This window comes from Oreochromis niloticus, linkage group LG9 (genome assembly GCF_001858045.2).
Source record: "Oreochromis niloticus isolate F11D_XX linkage group LG9, O_niloticus_UMD_NMBU, whole genome shotgun sequence".
NCBI classification, from domain to species: Eukaryota; Metazoa; Chordata; class Actinopteri; order Cichliformes; family Cichlidae; genus Oreochromis; species Oreochromis niloticus.
The window spans coordinates 1,841,241-1,864,616 of NC_031974.2; the positions used below are offsets into that span (position 1 = coordinate 1,841,241).

At 47.8% G+C, this 23,376-nt stretch overlaps 1 protein-coding gene across 1 annotated transcript in view; it reads right to left on the reverse strand.

Annotated features, from left to right (window-relative positions):
- Nucleotides 1-943: 943 nt before the first annotated feature.
- fars2 (phenylalanyl-tRNA synthetase 2, mitochondrial) overlaps nucleotides 944-23,376 on the reverse strand; it is a 42,930-nt gene continuing 20,497 nt past the window's right edge. The window contains exon 4 of the mRNA XM_025910523.1: nucleotides 944-1,318. Coding sequence (XP_025766308.1) covers nucleotides 1,180-1,318 — 139 coding nt within the window. The 3' untranslated portion in view covers nucleotides 944-1,179. The remainder of the gene's footprint in view (nucleotides 1,319-23,376) is intronic.

Below are 23,376 nucleotides of genomic sequence, written 5' to 3' on the forward strand. Positions count from 1 at the left end.
TCCTCAAACATCAGCACAGTGGACTTCAGAGAGTTTCTGGCCGCTCGCCCACAGGTCCAGATGTTGACATCTGTTTATAGAGATTACTGTTTGGACGAGGACGACACGAAGACCTGCCGACGTCCATGTCGCCTCATCTCGAGTTAGATTATGGTTCCTTTTGCTAAACAGGTAAACTCTTCAGAGACTAGAAGATGGAACCTCAGGCACTCATTTTGAAAAGCATCTGTCAAACAGGCGAACGTTACCCCAGCCCAAACCTGAACCCCTGGAAGTGAGGTCTGCGTCAAAGGTCAGTGCGGTCCCTGTTCGGTCCAGCTAACTTAAACCAGAACAGGCCCACCCCCCACGCTGCTGAAGCCTTCCTGAAGTTGCTGAAACTTTTGCAGGTGCAGAGTTTCCCCTGCATCCGTCTGCTGCTGATTTATTTCTGTATCTACACATCATGTTCTTGCAAACTTAAAAATAAGAAGCCAAAAGCTGAATTTGCAGGCTGCATCTCAGAATATCATTGTCACAATAATGATGGAAACACAAATCACTGAAAGTGACTCATTCTCATGTGCTGCAGAGGCCGTCACGTCTCAACGCGGCGAGGTGTTTCTGCGTCCGCCCGGCGAGCACCGTGTCGTTATTAACGACGGAACAAACCGGAAAACATCCAAAGGATGTGCAGACGGCGCTCGGCTCAGTCTGATGGATTTATTATCCGAGGCAGGGATGATAAAGATGCTCTGATGTTCTCTGTAGTCCGAGCAGCTGCCGAGGTCCAAACGGCTGACCAGGTTTTTGGGAAATTAAAAGTGACACAAGTGAATGTTTCAGCCTTGAGAGGAGCCGGCAAAGGATGCTGTGTGTGTGTGCGTGTGTGTGTGTGTGTGTGTGTGTGTGTGCGCGCGTGCGTGTGCGCGTGTGCGTGTGTGTGTGTGCGTGCGCGCGTGCGTGTGTGTGTGTGTGTGTGTGCGTGTGTGTGTGTGTGTGTGTGCGCGTGTGTGTGTGTGCGCAGCATCAAAGACGGTGACATCTTTATTGAAATCAACGTGTTTCCCCTCACAGTGAAATCTCACAGCTACGGGGATGTGACGAAGCTGCTTAACAGCTCTGAGGTATATAAATACATTTATGTGTGTGTGTGTGTGTGTGTGTGTGTGTGTCTGTGTGTGTGTGTGTGTGTGTGTGTCAGAATCGGCCCTGCACGCCCAGCTCGCTCTCAGCAGCTTGTTCGATTTGCTGGTGGACGAGTCGGACCTCCTGCTGGGTCAGAGTTCGCTCCATGTGGCGGTAGATGATGCGGTAACACTGACTCCGCCTCCCGGTCCTGAAAGACACACACACACACACACACAGAGTGAGGTTTCCGGTAACAGAGTGTATGTGATTATGTTTAACACCGTGCTCGAGAGCGAGTTTCCGACTCTTTCGTCATGTTTCCTGTGAGCTGCTGTTCCGGCTCGGCTAAAAGCTGTGAGGTGGATTTCTGGGACGTTTTCCCACCTTTCACACTTTCCTGCTTTAACAGTGGAGATCCGGGTCGCTCCAATCAAACGGATCAATCTCAGGAATCACTGTTATTATTAACTGTGCTGCAGTTATCTGTGCACGAGCGAGCAGACCGACGATGTTTCTGCATCGTTAATCTGCACAGCTAAACACAGACTGTATCCAAAAGATGGAGGCCGTCAATCTGAAGCCTCTAACTGAGCTTCATGGCAGACGGCGGCAGCTCGTTAGTCACCCCCAAGTCACCCGTTTTATTGTTTGACTGTAATGAAGCCATAAAACTGAGCATCATGTTTTATTCAGACCTGACAGTAAAACCGACACCATGAAACCATCAGTCCAAACTTGTTGGATCTTATTGGATGTCAATCGATGCTGAGGAGCAACAGACTGTGTTTGTAGGGAGAATTTGATTGGTTAAGAAAACAGGAAGGAAAAACATGCAGGAGAGTTCTCCAGAAACAGGAAGTTACATCAGAAGACAAACCAGCAGTGCTGTGTTCTCACGTCAGCTTCATCCATCTTTACAATCACATCCTCCTCTGCTGCTCCGCCTCCCACTACTCTGATTACAGCTAAACGTTGGTCATATTTATGACATCATCGTTTTATCGTCCAAAGCAAACAGAGAAACGAGGCTCAGCGCTGCGATTCACCGTGAACCCCCCGAGACCCACGCCAGGTGTGAACAAGGCCACAGACACCTGTGAGTCACATGACATTAAATCACAGTCAAAGGGACTAAACCCAACACTCTCTCTCTCCATTCATTCTCTGTATCGCTCGCCCGCTCTCGCTCTGCGGCTCGTGAATAATTGATCATCGATACGTTTGGAGGAAATGTCACAGAGAAGAGACACAAACACAATTACACATTATATTTGTGTACACACACACACACACACACACACACACACACACAGAGTGAATGGTATTTCATGTGATAGACTGTGTCGCTGCTGAATAATTGATGTCTCCATTATCCAGTCACAGAGTGGGAGAGAGAGGGAGGGCGATCGATACAGTGACACCTGGACACACACACACACACACACACACACACACACACACACACACACACACACAGCAAAGTAAACAGGAGCAGTGTGATAAATATGCATGTTACATTAAAGATGAAAAACAAGCGTGTAGTTTGCTGCCACACGTGTGGAAACAGACACAAAAAGATTTATGACAGAATATAGAAAACACGAGTCCAGCAGAGACGGAGCATGTTTACAGTCTGCATCAGGTCTGAAGGATCAGGTTCAAACAGACTCGTGAGGCTCAGGCGCTGCTGTCTTTAAAACAAACACCAGTGTGAGCAGCAATGCAGACTTCACAAAAATGAACACTGTTTGGGACTAAACGTGTCTGAGTCAGCATCAGGATTTCATGTGTTGCAAATGTGAGGCTCATGTTGTAAATCAGCACTAAATAAAGTGTTTCATGGAGACACGAGAAGAGACAGCAGCAGCTCCGTGGAGAGCAGAGTTTAGATATCTGTGAGAAACACCGGCTCAGTGTCCTTATTATTCAGCCCCACACAGGAACTCCTGCTACGCTAGGCCCACCCAGCACCTAGGCCCACCCAGCACCTAGGCCCACCCAGCACCCCCATCACAGAGCAGGGAAACACCTCAGAGGCAAAACATTGACGTGCAGCTTTTTGCAGATGAGCTTTTTCCACAGCATGTCTTTATCCTGTCTTCCTTCTCTCACCCCAACCGGTCGCAGCAAATGGCCCCGCCCCTCCCTGAAGTCCTCCTCCGTCATATTTATAGGCGCACACACACACACACACACACACACACACACACAGATGTGTGATGTGGGGGATGGAAAAAGAAAAGTTGAGCTGTTCTGTTTCAGTTGTGTTTTAATTGCAGCATTGAGTTATTCATAGGATTTTAATTGCTGGAGGTGAAGATCCCCCCACTCTGCATTTGCCTTTCTTTCACATGGACACACGTTCACACCACCACGCTTTCATCCTGTTACCTTTTGAAACGCTCCTCCTCTCTCCATGCTACTGAGTTTTGTTAGTGACAGATTTAATCATGTAAGCGTGTTCACGAACACACGGTACGCAGCTACACGCCTCACACGGCTGGATGTGCTCTTTGTAAACGTGTCCTCTGTAACTTTAAACAAACCGACTCTGGTTTGTGTCGATAGACTAAAAACCTCCTCGTGTTTGGAGAAGTACGCACTAAATAAATAAGGTCAGAGAAATCTAAGCGATAACGAGGAGTGGAGATGGCGAGGAGGCTCGTTAAAGGGGACCTACCATATTTCTGTCACACGCACATACAGTTACAATGCTGGATGCACACATTACACAAATAATGAGGTCAGTTTATGTGAAAGCAATCGCACTGAGCCAAAAGCTCTACACTCGCTCTACTCACAGAGAGGGGACATCCCTGCTGTCTGAAGCTATCGCAGCGGCCCCGCCCACCTGCTGTGCAAACCTTTCATTTATGAGGGGCAGCCAATCAGAAAACAAGCTCTATTAAGGGGACTGTGGCTTTAAAGGAGGAAGGGAGCTTCAGATCCACAGGGAGAAATACTGAGTGTGGGAACAGAGAGGCAAGCGAGGAAAGTGAAGGGTCGCTGATTCAGTGAAATCAGGGCGGGGCAAACGGTCACAGAAGAGGAAGCAAAACACGGACTTTCAAATTAAAACAGGAAACAAACAAAACACCAGAGGCAGGAAATCAGACAGACGCTAGCAGCTACAGTCACCTGTGTCAGGTTAGTGGCCACGCCCCCTAAACTCCAAGGCTTGGTAAACTTTAAATTAATGAGTTATTAAATACTTTACGACTGTACAGATGTTATGATGGGGAGAAATTATCCACAGAGACCAAAACAGTTTTTGTATCAGGCTGTAAACATGTTTATTTCTGCTGTAAAGTTTTAACACAGCAGTCTGTGGACTCACCGCTGGAGCCTCTACTGGACATTAGAGGAACTGCAGCTTCTGTTCTATCCTGGCTTTGAGGAGTCATTTTCAAACTTGGAGGTTTTTGGTTTCGCTTCATGTCCCGTCAGAAACTTTTATTCAAAAAATGATTTGTAAGACTCTACTTGTACTTTTAAATGTTTTTAAATCCTCAAACTTTCTAATTATTTTCCAGGTCCACATGATAATGAGGCAGATTTTCAGTACTGACCCCTGAAATCTGGTCGTAGTCTCAGGCTTGTTTACTTTCTCTTTCAACAGAAATGAGTGATTTCATTCAAAAGTCTGTAAAAGTGAAGTCATTGAATTGCAGCATTTGACAGTGGAGACCTTTAGCTTTCTTTAAAAAAAAAAAAAAGACGCTTCGTAGAAAAACATGTTTATATTCCACAAATGGAGGCGCGAGCACCGAAGAATAAAATCAAACGGTAACGAGCATCATCGGTGTGCCGTCTTGAACCTGCGTTGGAATTGTTTATTCATGCCAGCAGTAATGAGAAGGAGGAAACCGAGAAGCCTGAGCGAGGTCAGAGGAGGACAGCAAACATGGCCGACGGCATCACAGCCCAAACATTAACAAAAAGACAAAAACATGATCGATTTGATGTCAGGCTTCAGCAGATGGTGGGATGGAGAGACAGAGAGATGGAGGAGAGGGACTGAACTTCAAAGAGGAGTGTAATGTTTCACTGGGGGGAGGGCGAGAGACACCGGAAGTGAGTGAGAAACAGAGAGAGAGAGTGGATGATGATGGACACGCTTGAAAGAGGAGAGCTGGGTTTCATTCAGATGGAGAGAAAAACGAAGGGAAGCAGTGGGGAGGGCGAGCGAGATAGAGATAAACAGAGAGAGAGGGATCGATAGATGGAGGGGGGTGAAGATGAGAGGAAACTGAAGCAGCTGCCAACGCCCTTGAAAGCACCGTGCTGCCTTCACAGAGACACGGGAAAACCAGGAGATCTGACACTGTAAAAACCCCCAAGGAGGGAGGAGGGGCGATGAAGAGAGGAATTAAGGAAAGAAGTAAAGGGAGAAAGGAAGGACGGCTCTCTCTCTCCCTCCCACACTCCCCCCCTCTCTTTAATCCTCCTCATCTCTCGGTTTGATGCAGATCTGAGTTTTTATCTTTGACACTTTTTTGTTTCTGCCGTGAAGAGAAACAAACCCTCCGAGGTTTATCCGCCCTCCTCAAACAGATCCCACTTTGTTCGTCTCTTCTTTAAATAAAGTGAATGTGTGTAAATACAAGCAGACCTGAGAACAGATGCCCTGCAGGAAGACGGCTGCAGCGTTTATGTAACATCATTGTGTCTGATGGATATTATAGCCTCAGATCGTCTGCTAATTACACAGATTCTTGAGCGCTGCGAGAGCGATCGCTAAAACTTCTCGCCGTGACACTTAATTTGTTGTCGTGTTCAAATGTGGGGCTTAATGTGCCACCCTTTGCAACGCTGGCTCTGAGAAGTCATCTTCATACATCACCAACTCCTCCCGCTGATGCTATCGTCGCCCGCTGGATCATGTTCACAGGCAATGTGGACGAATCAGAGCGGGAGGAGGTCGGGGCAGTGGAGGCAGGGGCGGATGGAGGTAGGGGGGGTGGAGGTCGGGGCGGATGGAGGTCGGGCGGTGGAGGTCGGGGCGGTGGAGGTCGGGGCGGATGGAGGTTGGGGCAGTGGAGGTAGGGGCGGGTGGAGGTCGGGGCGGTGGAGGTAGGGGCGGGTGGAGGTCGGGGCGGTGGAGGTAGGGGCGGGTGGAGGTCGGGGCGGTGGAGGTCGGGGCAGTGGGGGTCGGGGTGGGTGGAGGTATGGACGGGTGGAGGTCAGGTGACCAAAAACAGAAGAGCTCAAAGTGTGCTTACTTCCTGCCTCGGGTCCCTGTGTGCTCAGCTGTGCTCAGCCATCTCACAGAGAGTATCTGATGCCACAAACTTGTTTTATGACATAAAGACTGAACCAGGCTGGTTCCTCCTCAGACATCAGGCACAACTACAAGTCTGACACCAGCTGAGGGCGTAGGCATGGACTCTTCAGGTGGGGGTTTAAATCAGAGTCAGGGTGTCAGAGGTTTAGGGTCATCAAGGTTACACCACTGCACCTATGAGCACATTACTTAGACTGAAGCCAAAGGTGTTGAATCACAAATCACAAAAAAGTCCAGTTACCTTCATTTCCAGAGCTTAACACCTGAATGACTGACAACCTACACACAGGTGGCTAATTCACTTTAGCACTAAACAGGGCGCTACGTTAGGCTATGACAGGGGTGGTGGAACTCCAGGCCTCGAGGGTTGGAGTTCCACCACCCTTGGGCTACGATGACTGCCTCGATGCCCACCATCCACCCCAACCTCCTCCTGGAGCCTCTGATGTAGAGCCGACGTGACTTCATGTAGAAGATGCCAAACAGCCACCATGATGCCTCCTGGCATGCAGCTGTTTTATGTTAAGCTACATGATATTCAGACGTAGCAAACAGGATGCAGATCATGAAGAAAAAATCTAAACAGGTAAAACTCACACCTGTCCAGTTGCCATGGAGAAGGAGATGAGGTGGAATAAACTTCCTTCCTGCTGTAAAGTCGGACTTTTTGACACAGTTTTGGCACAGGCCTCTGGTGGACATAAGCGGTACTGCAGTTTTTGGCTATTTTCAGCCTGATTGGACGAGCTTCATCCATTAAAAAGTTCCTCTGAACACGAGTCATTGATTTTGTTTCCACCCTACATAACATGAGACGGGCTGTTACCGAGGAAAAGAATTAGGTCTGAATATCGACCTGCCCTTTAAACCTAACAGATTCACCATAATGGGATAAACTCACTCACAAGGAAGCCAATTCCAAAAAATCTCTCTTTTCAGTTTTTTTAATATTCACAGAGTTTTCTTCCTGGCAAACGCTTCAGCTCTGATCTGATTTATGCAGCTTTATGAAGTCGTTTTATTGGATTTATCTGCTTTTAAAGGTGAACTCGTGATACGTTACTGAAAGAAAGCAAAGACACCCTCTGCTCTCTCTCACTGTTAAAAATGGCTTTCAAGTATCTTCAGTGTTTCTAGATGTCTGTGTAAACATGTATGTGATTAGTCTGGAGCTGGAAATGAGCCATTTATAATGAATAAATACTGATTCTCGGGGCTTCTGTGACTATATTATGGTGACAGTTTGGGGAAGATCAGCACCTGAAAGAAAAGCTGAAGGAAATCAGACTTTTAAAGATCAATCTGAGATTTCTGAGAAAGAAGCAGCGAGGACGGAGAGAAGCTGAGTTAAATGAAACCGTGTGGGGAGCGTCGGGCTGCTGTTTGCTCTGGATTCGCCTCGTTTGTCTGATTAAACCAAACAAAATTAAACCTGGATTTTAAACGCTCATTGAGAGCAGCCGTCACAGGTTTTCATCACACCTGTGAACACCTCTGCTCTCTTTCAGTCGTTTCCTGGTTTGAGCGAGTGGATTAAACGCTCGTCCTCCTGATTCTTCCTTCAAAGACCTCCCATCCCGCTCTCCTCCTCCACCAGTCCATCCCCTCCGCCGGGCCAGCACAGAGCAGAAATCAATTAGTATTCTATTAAGTGGCTGTGATGTGTGTGAGTGTGAACCGGAGGCTCTCCGCTCTCGTTAATCTCACCATTTAGATCCTTCCTAATTGGGACGGACAGTCAGACGGAGGACGGGAGGAAAACCGGAGGGAAGGAAGGAAGAGGAGCTTTGAACCACCGTCTTAAACACAAACACGCCGAGAATGAAACGTAACGCCGCTAACGACACAATATTCATGAGAAAGTCTAAATAAATGTTGATATGAATAGTAATCGGCTCAGCTGTCATCTGCATGTGCTGCAGAAAACACTCACAAGTCTTCAGTGTCAAGCTGCCAAGTAGTTCACATCACAGACGTCATAAAAGACAAAGCTGGATATTTAAAGGGACATTACTCCGGATGCATGTGCAGATTTAATGAAAAGCCTTCATGGTTTATGGCTTTTGGCCCAGCGTGAGAGTGCACACAGGTCACACAGATTTACCAGCAGTTTTATCTGGAGCGGTTCAACAAAAGCAGACTGCAAACCTCCGTCAGGTTTTAAAATTCCTCCCACATTTACCGGGTCCACAGATCCAGAAGGATGTCTGGATCCAGGCTGGTTCGTGACAGTTTCCACGTTTCCCAGTTTGAACATAAGACAAAGAAAGGAAAGAGTTTTCCACAAACTCCTGGATCCAGATCCACGTCCAAGCCCAGCCTTTCCATCCAAACCAGTCACGTAACATCACATCCAACAGACACTAAATATCTCGTGTTGTCATCACTGCATGCTGTATTAGAGCCGGGTGGATGTTTCAAACAGTGTCAACACTGTCCTCCAGATCAGTGCCCGAGTGGTTTCCTTCAATGATCAGCTGACTGAAACCAGAGGACAGAACGACAGAACGATCCAGGAGACTTCATCCGTCCTACAAACAAACAGACAGGTATTTAACCTCTAGTAGTGAGGAGTAATTTTCAGTACTGACCATGCAGCAACCTTTAATGAAGCCCCAAACACTGCAGTTCCTCTAACGTCCACTGATTACAGTCGCTGCAGATCAGTAAAGTGACACCGAGTCGAGCACGAGTTTGTTTCTTGATTCACATGAAAAATAAACTTCAGTTTTTAAACCAGCTCTGAAAAATGTTCATGTTCAACAAAGAAAAAACAGACGTGAGCCAGAAAACATCTTCCAGCTGTAGGAGGACAGCCTGCCCTCAAACCCTAACTGTGACCTCTGACCTCTGTCCTGGAGGACTGGTAGAGATGGTGCGAGCATGGCATTGAGTTGCCGCCACCTCCCTTTGTCAGCACCAGATTGCGGACAGAATCCTGGTGGATTTTCCGGACTAGAGCCAGAGCTCCTGCACAGCCGGCTAACTGCTACAGAGCGGCTCTGACTAATTTATGCATATGTATTAATAGATCAGAGGCAGCTCTCTCCAGGCCGCCGTGCCTCTTCTCCTCAGAAAAAAAAGGCCAAATAAACAACTGAAGCAGAGCTGAGCTTCCACTCTGCACACTAAAAGGCCGACTTCAGAAGCAGGCAGTCGTTTTGCATTTCCGCCTGCTGGATTTGTTTGATTTTCTTTGGATTCATTTCTTTCCACACGACCAGCACACATCTTCAAATACCGTCACTGCTCCCATGATAATAAGAGAGCGTCATCACCAAACATGGGCAAAAATGAAGCACATTAAAGGAGAAACTCAACCAAAACCTGCAGCAAACAAAGACGTCACAGTACCACATCCAGATGTTTCCTCCTGCCCGGTGATCCACCAACAGTCACGAATGCCTCGAATCAAAGATCAAAGGCTTTTTAGGATGATTTTAAATATTAAAATCCGATATTATAAAAGTTATTGTGCTAGAAAAATAATGAGTAAAAGATGAAAGTAGTTTCTAGTTAAACGCAGGTCTAAGAAGTGATTAGCAGCCAGTAAGCTACAAACATGTGAAGTGTAGATCTGAATATCACTAAACAAAGTTATTTGCTACAAACAGTTTGATTGGAAACGACTAGAAAAGGAGAAGGTTGTAAATACCTGCTCATACCTTCTGCTACCATGACCCAGTTTTAAATAAGCAGAAGAAAACGGCAGCATTGGTGGATGACACCTGTGGAGCTTCACCCTTTTTTACTCATTTTGCAGCTGTGAATGTTTGTAACTACCTCCAAGAAATGATCTGTTTAAACTGGTTGGAGAACAGGAAGCCCTGCTGTACTCTCTGCTCCTCCATGTTGAAAGAAACCAGTTGAGGTGGTTTTGAAAAAGCTACATCCAGATGAACAGAATCCACTTTTTGAATGGATCGATGAATGGATGGATGGATGGATGGATGGATGATGGATGATGGATGGATGGATGATGGATGGATGGATGGATGGATGGACGGACGGACGGATGGGTGGATGGATGGATGGATGGATGGATGAATGTGCAGATGGGTGGATGGATGGATGGATGATGGATGGATGGATGGATGGACGGATGGTTGGATGGATGGATGGATGATGGATGGATGGATGGATGGATGGACGGACGGACGGATGGATGGATGGTTGGATGGATGATGGATGGATGGATGGATGATGGATGGATGGATGGACGGATGGATGGATGGTTGGATGGATGATGGATGATGGATGGATGATGGATGGATGGATGATGGATGGATGATGGATGGATGGATGACGGACGGACGGACGGACGGATGGTTGGATGGATGGATGGATGATGGATGGATGATGGATGGACGGACGGACGGACAGATGGATGGATGATGGATGGTTGATGGATGGATGGATTGATGGATGGATGATGGATGGATGGATGGACGGATGGATGGATGGTTGGATGGATGGTTGGTTGGATGGTTGGATGGATGGTTGGTTGGATGGATGGTTGGTTGGATGGATGGTTGGATGATGGATGGTTGGATGGATGGACGGATGGATGGTTGGATGGATGGTTGGTTGGATGGATGGATGGATGGTTGGATGGATGGTTGGTTGGATGGATGGATGGATGGTTGGATGGATGATGGATGGATGATGGATGGATGGATGGATGGACGGACGGACGGACGGACGGATGGATGGATGATGGATGGATGGATGGATGGTTGGATGGATGGATGATGGATGGTTGATGGATGGATGGATTGATGGATGGATGGATGGATGATGGATGGATGATGGATGGATGGATGGATGGATGGACGGATGGATGGATGGTTGGATGGTTGGTTGGATGGATGGATGGTTGGATGGATGGATGGATGGTTGGTTGGATGGATGGACTTGTGACACACCATCTTGTGTAAAATCTGCTGTTCGTAATCGTTCTGTTTCAGACTGAACTGTCAAACTTGCTGCTTGGAGCCTTTTCTATTCACACAAAATGTTTCTCAGCAGATTCACTGTCATATAAAAATGTCCTATATTTGCCAACGTAGAAGAAAAAGAAAACGTTCATTTATTAACCCGACTAAATGAAACTGAATCAAACTTTGATGGAGTTCTCTGCTCTTTAATCAGAGAACATTGAAAGATGATCTAATTTAATTTCACGTCTTTAGTGGAACGAGTGTTGTGGAGTTTACACGAGAAGTCATGAAACAGGGAGGACGTGACATCAGGCGGTAACAGAGTCCTAACAAACTGCAGTATGTGGTTTCCACTGCGAGGGACAGTAAAGGATGGAAGGACAGAAGGAGGGATGGGTGCTTCCTCCTGGTTCTCTCTTGCCTCTGGGCATCCTGCACTTCAACCTCTAGAGAGAGGCAGAGACAGAGGGACGAGGAAGAGGAGGACGAGGAGTGTGAATTATTAACAGCTCTGTCACTGCAGCAGGGTCTGTCAGAGCAGGTAATAATAGACACGCACACAGGCTGGAGTCTGATCACCTTATCAATGCTTCAATACGAGAGGAGCCAAACTGAGCTCGTTAATTATTCACGAGTCTGGAACCAGGGTCCAGGAGGACGCTCAGAGATTACTTTTGCTTTCAGTTTCAGTCGTCTTATCTGATCCTGAGCAGCTGACTGTCTTCTGTCTTTCTTTGGGTTTTGAACTGAGAAACTTTTATTTTGGTGACTAAAACTAACGAAAAGCACGTGACCAACATTTGATTACAACTCAGCTGACTCCGTTTGACCCTGCTGGGTCGCACTCAAACATCACGCTAACACCGACCAAACGGCTCAAGCGCCTTTTCACTGGTCCGAGTGTGTCTGTGCCTTTGTACTGTATATATACAGTGTGTGTGTCGCCTACTGTCCATCTGTTGGAGCTCCAGCAGACACGATGAGTGTTCACCATGACTCACGCACACCGTCCCCCTCCTCCTGGAGTCTTACAGCAGGTTTTCTTGATCCATCAATCAGTTTATCAGAAAGAGGCGAACATGAATCACGAGGAAGCAGATGTGAGGCAGAAAACAAAACACACTTATTCCTCCCATCAGAGGCCAATCAATCTCCAAACCGGTGGCTCACATGAGTCATTCGAACAACAAAGTACCCCGGTGGCACCGAAGATGAAGAACTGTGTTAGAAAATATCTGATTTGTTGGTTAAAAAAAAAATCAAAGAAGCCTTTGTAGAAAATAAATGAAGCGAGCGCGTCTGTGAAGGTGCATTTCACCAACAAACATCCAAAGAAACCTTCAGACGCTGCTTTGTTGCTAATTTTCATCATGTTTTGATAAGTTCTCGGTGAAATGATCACAGCAGCTCCGGCTGCTTCAAAGTGAGAATGATGGATTTATGTGATTCATTTTACAAACTGTTTCAACTGTTTAAACATTCAACAGTAAAAAGTTTATGAGAAAACGAGATAATGGATCCGCAGCCTCGCTGTCGACCTTTACAAACCACCGCCAGTCAAACTGGAAATGCATAATACCAGGGGGACACTGTCTTTACCCATGATTCCCAGCTCTCAATAACGCAAACCCACTTGACATTAGCGGCGTGCGATTGGCTGCTCAGAGCGTATGGGCTCCACTTCCTCTCTGTTATCGTACTGAATAATTCAGGCGGCTGCTTAGCTGACGGCCGCGCTGGCATTTCCCCTCCGCTAATTGCTCGTTAAGTGTTCCACTTGACCTTTAGCAGGAGAATAAAATTTTGAGAGGTTCTGTCACAGGCGTCAGTGATTCGAGCCACCCTCCGCGTGTTAAACTCTGACTGAGCTACGTCTCCGCTCAGGTCCGAGGGGTGGAGGGACATTCCCGCTGGATTACCATCTGGTTCAAACTCCAGCTTTAATAAAAAGACTATTTAAAGTTGCTGTAACGGAGCGAGTGCATAATGGACCTTTTTGTCTTCTTGAGTTGTGGGATTATCAGATTAAAACGTCTCGACTGCTCTCCCAGCCTCCGTGACGGAGGCGTAAGTGAAACAGCAGTCGATCGCTACGTTAACACATGAAGGTCAGTCGCTCCAGAGAATGTCAAGGGTCTTAAAAAGTGTTGAGATGAAACTGACCCTCAAACGTGAAGACCAGCAGCTTATGGTTTAAACCCACCAGCCAATGGGAGCAAGGACCAGAAGAACTGCAGGGACTCAGGGAGAGGACGTTAGACCAGAGAAACCCTGGACTGATGTGATGAGTCCAGATGTGACAGTTCTGGTTGAAGCTGCAGAGTCTTTATGAAACGAAGGAGGAAGAGCTGTGATGGAAATTCACCTGCATGGATACCGAACATCCCAACTAGCTTGAGTTTAGCGGATCCATCACTGATTTTCAGTCGAGCCAGATCACCTCCAGGAGGTTCAGGGATGGAGCGCTGTATCAGACCCAAACCCAGCAGAGCTGCTGGGACCAGCTGGACCACAGAGTGAGGAAAGACGAGGCAAAGCTGCAGTTCGGTTACTCTGGTCGGAATCAGTTGATGAGTTTGCGAACTTGAACTTTTCCTCGTGGTTTGTTTCGTTTTCACAGAGAAAAATCCAAGCAAACCAAAATACGTCACTACAGACCAGGTGATAATGTCCTGCCCGCTCATTGGCCAGATGTGTCTGGGGTGGAGCAACAAAGTAAATACAGGAAGACGGTGGCGTAACGTCTTGGCAAATTTAGGGTCACATCATAGCTAACTGCTAGCCTGTACAGATGTTTGCACATCTGTAGTATCTTCCCCCGATGAGGATACAAAGCATACGCTGCTATGGGACGGTTTTTACCTCAAACTCACACTAAAAGGCAAAATATGCATATTAATGATCAAGGAACTGACCTCACAGCCCATTGTTCCTTCAGTGGGCTGGTTTCAGTCATTGTGCAAATGTACTGTTTATAAGATTGAGGAAACCTGCAGTCAGCTGAGACTGAAGAAGTCACTTGGACGCGTGACGAAACGTTTCTCCCACTGAAGACGTCCAGATGAACAGAATCAACCTTTTGGGATTAGTGTGTTCACCAAGGAACCAGAGGCGGTTCAAACAGAGTAAATGCTGCAGGTGTGAAAACACCTTCAGAGAATCCTGCAGGTGGTTTTGTCCCAGTGCCAGCCTGCTGAGCCACATAAATCTGTGGGAACACGGCCGTGCTGCAGAGGAGACACCGGGACAAGTCTTTACTGCTCCATCCTCTCCTCTCATATTACACCTCTAAATTTACACCAGCTCGTAGAGAAGAAACTGACTCCTTCCTTCACTGCTAAAAAGTGACTTTCTGCAAACTAGATTTTGTCCGGAGGCGGCAATGAAAATTTAACAACAACACATGCAGCTGTGGGCAACACATACACACACACACACAGAGTACAGTGGAGAAACCCATCACTGCCACAGAGCTGCCATTAAACACAGCATCTGTCACTTCCCGTAGCCGTGGTCAGGAGAGAGTACACATAAAACTGCTGCCTTTGTGTCTCGCTCGCACTAAATGATGAATATTTAATGTGAAGGTGGCACTGCACTGAAACCAGCAGCAGCTACTGCTGACAGCTTGTTTGTGTTTCCTGTGCTTTACTTCCTGCTCGTACCTGAGTGAAGCCGCGTCACAGTGAAATGTAATTAAATCAAACCCAGCGCGTTGGGCTTGTTTGGCGTGTTTGACCTGACGCGACACGCTGAAGTTTGCGCGGCCCCGTGAATGTGACACGGCTAACTTGGACCTGACAACAACGCTGCACAAGCTGTGAATGATGGAGATTTAAATACCAACGTGTCTAAATGACTGTTTTTAAGTTCAGGTTACAGCTGATGCTGCGCGCTGCTGTTTGCAGGGGCGGATACTTGGATCCTTCTGCTGCATCGTTCTTCACAGGTGCTCCACGTCAGAGGATGTGTCCATCTGAGGAGCTGTCCAAGGTTGAGATGCAGTTTATCGTCTCTCGGGGGAATTTGTTTGGGACTCAGAGTTACTGCCACACAGATCCTTGGGCTTTAGCCAAAAATAAGACTTCAGGTTTGTCTACGACTGATTTAGCTACTCGCAGACCGGTGCTGAGAGCAGAGGTGCTTCACGAGGTGATTCACCCACCCAGGTGTACGGCAACATGAGCGCACAAAGTCAGCTTAAAGCTCAAACAACTGAACAAAGCCACATCAGCTCAGGTGAGAGCTCACAGGTGGAGCTCCTCTGCAGACTAACGGTGCCTCCACTGCTTCGCTCAGGCGAGGAGGGTGGTGACCCTGAGAGGTTACCAGAGCTCTTTGAGTCCATCTGCTGCAGCTTCAGCCTGTAGCCACTGAGTACTACTCGGTTAGGAGTATTTGTGGTACATGTAAAAACACACTCCTAAATAACGACCTGGGAGCGACAGCATCTTAATCCTCTCCAACGAATGCATCACACGTACCTAAGAAATCATGTGATACCTCAGGAATGAGAATGGCACAGATATTTGGGCACAGAGGCGACAAAAGGTATCCTGCAAACGTCACGGTGCAGGATAAACATCCACGCGATCATCACGAGGCCGAGGAAACCAAAGCATGCAGGGTGACGCTCCAGCGCGAGGATATTTTCTTATTCTGAGAACTCTCACAGGAAGTAAACAAGCTCTCTCTCTCATTCATACATTTTCTCTCATGCTCACTTTCACTCGAAGCCACTTCACTTACTGCAGATGTGTGTGTGTGTGTGTGTGTGCGTGTGTGTGTGTGCGTGTGTGTGTGTGCGCGTGTGTGTGTGTGCGTGTGTGTGTGTGTGTGTGCGCGTGTGTGTGCGTGCGCATATCTGTGTGTGTGTGTGTGTGTGTGTGTGCTGTGGGTCGATACAAGTTGAAAGACAAACAGGAAGCTACTTGAGTGAGTTTGTGTGTGTGTGTGTGTGTGTGTGTGTGTGTGTCTATTATTTATATTAGGATGGAGGGAAAGCAGGGAGAGAGTATCATCATCAGGAAAATGGAAGCTGCGTTTTCCCACAAACACTAAAGCCCGGCTGAGAGTTTCTGAGTTTGTGAGGACACATTTCAAGGTTTGAACCTGAAACCTCTGCAGCAGGAGTAGAGATGGGAATCGACAACTGGTTCCCAGTAGTCCAATTCCTTGGAATCATTAGTCTGCCTGCCTATCAATCACTTTTTACACTCAGCTGATTGCACTACAATCAGCTGATTTCAGTTCACGTGTCAGAGGAAAACAGTGATGCAGTCTAGAGCGTGGATGTGGACATCGATTTTATTTTTACTGAACAGAAGGACGAGATAAACGGTAAAGTGGAAAACTGCATCCACGATGCAAAAGACAAGACAGTATGCTAACGCTAAGCTAACCAGACAGCATGCTAATGCTAAGCTAGCCAGACAGCATGCTAATGCTAAGCTAGCCAGACAGCATGCTGTCTAGCTTAGCGTTAGCATGCTGTCTAATGCTAAGCTAGCCACACAACATGCTAATGCTCAGCTAACAATAAACCAAGAGTGAAAGCTAAACGTCCACCCCAGCCCAGACAGACCCCGAACTTCAACACTTGAAGTGTTGAAGTTTCTAAAGCAGAATCACCATGGTGATCGCTGTGCCAGTTTTAATGTTTTCTTTGTGCCGTCAGCTTTGTGTCTTAGTTAATGTCCTCATTAGGAATCAGTGTTGGTGTGTGTGGCTGCAGCCTCAGGTTTATAGTGTTAAATGGTGATAATGAGACTGTGTTTAAGCTACTTTCACGTTACTCTGTAAAATAATGTAACAAGTAGTGCAACAAATTACTTTCTCCTGGCAGTAATTCAGTAATGTACTGCATTACTTTTAGAAAAGTGTTCTGTGTAACAATTACTTTCTTTGAGTAATGACTCCACACTGATCACAACAAAGAGCAGATATACCTCCACAAACACGCACTGACATTTGACCCACAGCGTAACATTAATGTGCATGAATGTGAGAATCGATATGTGATATTGATAATCACTAAATTCTTATTAATTCCCATCCCTGGTGAGGACGCTCCGGGTTTGGGTTCAACCTTCAGACTAGATTCAGGATTAGGGAAATGTCACTGAAGTCCTCAGAGTGCAATATAGACCAGTGTGTGTGTGTGTGTGTGTGTGTGTGTGGTAGGGTTGGGCGATTGGACGAACACATCGATGATAGGCTGAGCCCATCGTCGATCATTTTTACACGTGTGATTTATTTATTTATTTGCCCATGAGTAAGTTTGCTAATAATGATGGAGCTAATAGAAGCAGTCAAGAGAAAAAAAATGATAGTGCTGTTTTAACAGCACCCTCTTTCATGTGCGAGCAAATGCCCCCTCCTCAGAGCGCGCCCAGATGCTTGCTGCTGCAGAAGCTGGTGATAGCCTAGCATACTCAGCCGGATGGTGGACACGTGCATGCTCATGCAAGTTAGTCGTGTTTGAGTACTTTGTTCGCACTATACGTCTGCACAAGCTGCTTCGGTTACATCCTTAGGTTTACCTCCTTCATCCCAAATTGGCAATTTTATATTTTTTTTTAGTGCTGTGAGCGTTAACGCTCCGTCATCACGACTAACACGATTACTAATTAACCCATCTGGAGCGCAGACTGAGTCTAAATCCCTGAAATGTCGCTGTCAACGCATTTCAGCAGTTTGTCCAAAGTTTGGTCATTCTGCGCTCCAGATGGGTCGAGCACGCTAAAAATTTTAATCGCGTTAAAGCCGCATTAACACGTTAACGCTGTGAGCTGTAATTTTTTGGGGAAATTAGTTCGTCCATGTTTGTTCTTCTGGGTTGTAAATGTGCAAATCAGTGCATGATTACATTGCTCCGCCCATCAAAAAATCTGTGCATACATGAATATATCGCCCATCGTAGATTTTTGGACTGACGATTGTCGGTTGGAAAATTTTACATATCGCCCTCTCTGTGTGTGTGTGTGTGTGTGTGTGTGTGTGTGTGTGTGTGTCCGTTTGCCACCAGTGGGATCATTTATAATACATTTTCACAATCTCTTCAGTAACATGAGCTCTCTCTGTGTGCGTGTGTGTGTGTGTTTGTTCAGTCTCAGTACGTGGACCTGTCTCTGTTTTAGGGGCACACAGTCCTCACACGGTAAATGATGTAATGTTAGAGTGCAGAGTTTGTTTAAGGCCACAGATGTCCTCAGAAACATGACTCTGTGTGTGTGTGTGTGTGTGTGTGTGTGTGTGTGTGTGTGGAAACAAATCTTCCCGGATTCAAACCCACATCTCATCAGATTAAAGAGCAAACATGAAACAGGAAACAGGTAAGCATCATCGATTGGCGATGACTCAGCCTGTCCCCCGGACCAATCACATCCATTATTTCCACAACATTTGTCAGCATCCAATCAGGAGCCCCGACATGAAACGCCCCGACACAATCGATTCACCTTGCAGCTTCACTAACCTGCAGCTGGAGGTTCGACTCTCAGCGTCTCCTGACTCGTCTGAGAATCAGCAGGTTTGCAGAGACTTTGACCTGCAGTGAGCGAACACAGAGACCTGAGAGGATCCACGCACGAGGAGATGCTACCTGTGGACACCTGCTCACCTGTGCACGCCCTCACCTCAGCGTCCAGCTCTAGGATTCATTCTCTGATGCTTTAATAGAAACGTTCATCTTACACGACTCCCGGGTTTGGACGTCACCCCTCCCTCTGTGCTCTGATTGAACTCAGATTTCACTTTTGTACACGAGCGTCCCCGAATACCTTGTGGGTTTCACCTGTGCGGCCCGGGTGGATGATCACATGATCTACAGAGAAAACAGAAACTTAAAGCTCATTTGAAAGGAGCTGAGTCCACAGAGTGACGTCTGTGGACTCTCAGCATCAATCAAAGCCCAGCAGAGGTTAGGAGTATACATCAGCTGTGAGGAGCTTATTTTTGGCCCTGACAACACAGAGCTCAGCTTTAACTGCACCGGCCTGGTGCCCCGCCTGTAGGAACAGCGGTCTGCTCCTGTCTTTGACTTATTATGAAACGTGAGTGCAAACGTGTTGCTGCTGCAGCGTTCACCAACTTAAACCAGTCACTTTACGACCCACATGAGTCGCAGTGAGCTTCAGCCTGTGGAAAGCAGCAGAGTCAGCTGCCTCTGTGGGGTCACTCTGCCTCTGCTGCGCCTCTCTGGGGGATGTGGGTTACTCGGGTGGGGGACAGCAGGTCTGATAGAGTCCAGAGCCGACGCTCAGAGTCTCGGTGTCTCTCTGCATCAGACCCGAGGTTAGTGCTGCGAGACTCCGAACGCTGGAGCAAACGAAGCGAGCGGGAAACGAGAGAAGATTCATGTTTCTATCTGTGCGTCTGACCGTTAGCACGCCACACGGGCTCTGCTTTTCAATTACCCACTGCCTCGCTCGCCCGCTCTCTCTCTCTCTCTCACACACACACACAAAGAAACAAACACTTTTATTGTAGACTTCCCTTCGGCGAGTGACTCATCCCAAACAACTCTCTGACAGTCGCTGTGTGTGTGTGTGTGTGTGTGTGTGTGTGTGTGTGTTTTTAAGCTAAATTATGACTGAGGCAGAAACTAACATTCAAAGCGAGTGTTTGAGCGTTGGAGCAGCTGTGGTGGTTAGCGTCTCCGTGTGCTCTGAACCGCCGTGGACATCACAACGTTCCCACTGATGTGTGCGGCACCAGATTCCTCCCCCAGCTTTATGTTTTGGAGCCAGACGTGATTTGGACTCGGAGTACTAAGCTGTTCACTAACGCCCGCCACTGTTTCAATGTGCACCACAGCTGGAGCTCCGCCTTCTTGGACAGTCTGTTACCACAGTAACCTCACAGCAGCCATATTATTGGTCACATGATGTCATTAAAAATGCTCCAAAAGGCTCCAACAGCACAAACACGTCCAGAGGTCCAGTTCAGGTGAAGCTAGCAGACAGCTAGCAGCTACAGCCGCCTGTGTCACTATCCACCTGCCTCACAGAGGCCACGCCCCTAATAATGCAAAGTGTTCATACAGTTTAAACAGGTGAGTTTTAAAGCTGTGAACAGGTTTATTTCTGCTGGGAAGTTTTAACATGGGGACTGACTCGGTGCTGGAGCCCCTGCTGGACACCAGAGGAACTGCAGCTTCTGTTCAGCAGAAGAAAACATAAAAACAGGAAGTTATAGATTGAAAGGACATCAGAGATAATGATCTGATCAGGAAGTGTGAATCTGCATGACCCAGGGTGTGTTTGATGTCCGTGCGCTCTGAAGTATTCCTCCCACCTCACACAGGATCATGTCCTCTGATGATTGGCTGCTAACACATGATCAAAACCTCAGAAAATGCTGCCTTTGGATTTAGAGCCCAGTGTTTGTAAAAGCTGCAGTGCTGCTCAGGTCCTTTCATCCTCCTCCTGACCTCGGCCCCTCTGGAGCTTTGACCTTTGACTGAGATGATCTGCACTCAGAGGTCAGCAGAGGAAGCTGAGTGTTGGTGTCTGAGGACTCTGTCGCTGTCAGTTTGTGCTGAGAGAAGGAAAAACCAGGGACAGCGAGTCCTGGTGCAGACGCTCTCTGGGGTCTTTAGCATTCACTGTTTTATTTATCGTCTGCTTTGACCTCGTCTCCGACCTCAGACTGCAGCTTCAGAGCACGTTTGTCAGCTTTATATAAAACATCCACATTTAGCCTGTAACACCACTTCCTGTTTTATTTTGTAATTCCTGCTGGTCTTCCCCTTTTGGGACCATCTGTCCGCCCTTAATTAGCATCACCTGGTTTCAATCAGCCTTCAAGTAGTGGAGCAGTACTCTCGTCTATCATCCAGTGCTTGCTGGGCTCGTCGAACTTTTATCTTCCTGCTGCCAGTTTTTAGGCCCCGCCTTTATCGCATCCCCTGTACCTGACTGCCTTTCTATGTATAAATGGACAGGTACCTTCCCCGCCTCCTGGTGTCTCTGTTTGGGTCTTCTTCCTCTGTACCATCCACAGGCCTGCCATACACCATCCCTGTTTCTCCTCCTTTGAGATGTGCATTGATTTCATTTACGAGGCAGAGATGATGTAGCGTGAGTGCAGAGGAGGAGAAATACCTGCACACACACTTCGATAAGCGGGACAAACCCATCGATGCTTCTCGTTCGCAGCGACAGTCGACCTCTATGTCTACGGGTGGAGGACGTGGGAGCCGGGTGGAGGACGTGGGGGCGTCTGAGAGCTTCGTTGCATCTGTCAGCGTTTCACGTGGGAGAATTCCCAGATGTCAGGAGAACCCGAGCTGTGCTGAGCCTCAGCTTTGTGCAGGCTCGCTGGGATTCAGAGGATGATGTAACGATGAAACAGCTCTCACAGCGAGCAGGTGTGTGTGCCCAAGCTCTGAACTCCATCGCAGTACAAAACACGCTGGAAGCACTGAGGTGCTGAAAGTTACGTCTCACTGAAGCAGGAATACAGCCTCATCAAAGATCCTGCTCTGAGCTGCAGACTCGCCGCCTCGGCCTGGAAGGCAGTGCTGTTTACACGCCCGTACATCTGTCCCGCCTGCAGCGCCGCACGTCTCACTCCTCGGATTTATCAGCTTTAATTGACTCGTCCAGCCTGACCTACATCTGCTCACCGAACCTCTGGTCAAAGGTCAGATGCCAAGTTGCTGCATCCTCATCGTAAAACTGCTGCTGTGAAAGGTTACGAGCGAGGAAAGGCGCAGAACGCTGAGCGTCTTTATCCTGAGTGTAGTTACGCCATCGCTCACGATCAGGTCATGTCAGGTCTCAGGGCCCAGGATAGGCTTCACTCGCTGTCAGCTCCAAACCAAACGACAGCAGCTCCAAGCCGTCAGCGTGGCTGCTTTTAATAGAGTCAAGGCAAAACAGCGACGCCTCAAAGTGCTGCAGAGACCCCCACACACCCTCAGTGCATGATGGGAAATCCCCCAGCAGCCGGAGCCTATAGCATCACAGCTCAGAGATGGTTCAGGGTCAGTTTCTCATCATGTGACCCAGCACTGTGTATGCATCAGGTTTTCAGAGACGATCAGTGGTTTTGGTGCCAAATCAGCGGCTCAGATGTTTCCCACATGTCTGAATACGAGTCTGCTGCTCCTGCTTCACTTACAATAACCAAGGCAAATATATTTAGAAGGCCACAAACACTAACTCTGTGTGATCATCTATAATTCACCGAGGCCAACAGCACCAGATTTACTCAAACAACCAGTCGATGGACTGATGATGTTAGCGCCCCGAGGGTCTCTGTGATTAACAGCGTCCTGCTTGTTGTTCTGTGGGGTCTGAAAACATTTCTGCCCCACAGTGACAACGAATCTGAGGAACTGCAGCGGCCAAACGCTCCACTCGCTCACCTCGAGTGACCGCCGCAAAGCTGCTGGCGGTATGATTCACCAGGGCAGGACAGAAGGCGTGTGTGTGTGTGCTGGATCTGGCAGACGACGCAGGCACGACCCTCTCACCGGCGTGTTCTCGGTTGGTCCATATGTGTGTCAGCTGCGGCGGCCTTGGCTCGGAGCGCCACGTCAGAGCGTAAAAATAAAGCGAGGCCTGAGACGAATCAGCGTCCTGCTGGGTTACAAACACGAGCGCACCTCCACACGTCAGGAGCACTTCCTGTGATGAAGAACGTCTGCTGCTGTTATTTTGTCTCTTTCACTCATCGTCTCAGCAGAAGCTGCCAAAGTTAAACCGGGTCAACCGAAACACGTCCAGGCCTGAGCGAGTGTAGAGGCGCGTGATCGTCGCCTCGCCTGTCAGGACGGCAGCCTCCGTGTGACAGGAAGGATCTGTGGCTGCATTCCAACAGGTTGTGGAAACTAATTTTAATTACAAGGTGAATGAACAGGTCTGCTGCAGGGAGGCAACCTGTCTCCAACCAATCACCTCTGCCTGCAGCCTGCACCAGCAGACTGATGGAGGTTTGCACATAGTTGCAGTCTAATTGCCAACATGTTGCAAGCAATCTGAGTCAGTCTTTATCAACGAGGCGATGGCTTCAGATCCAGACAGGGAAGGACGC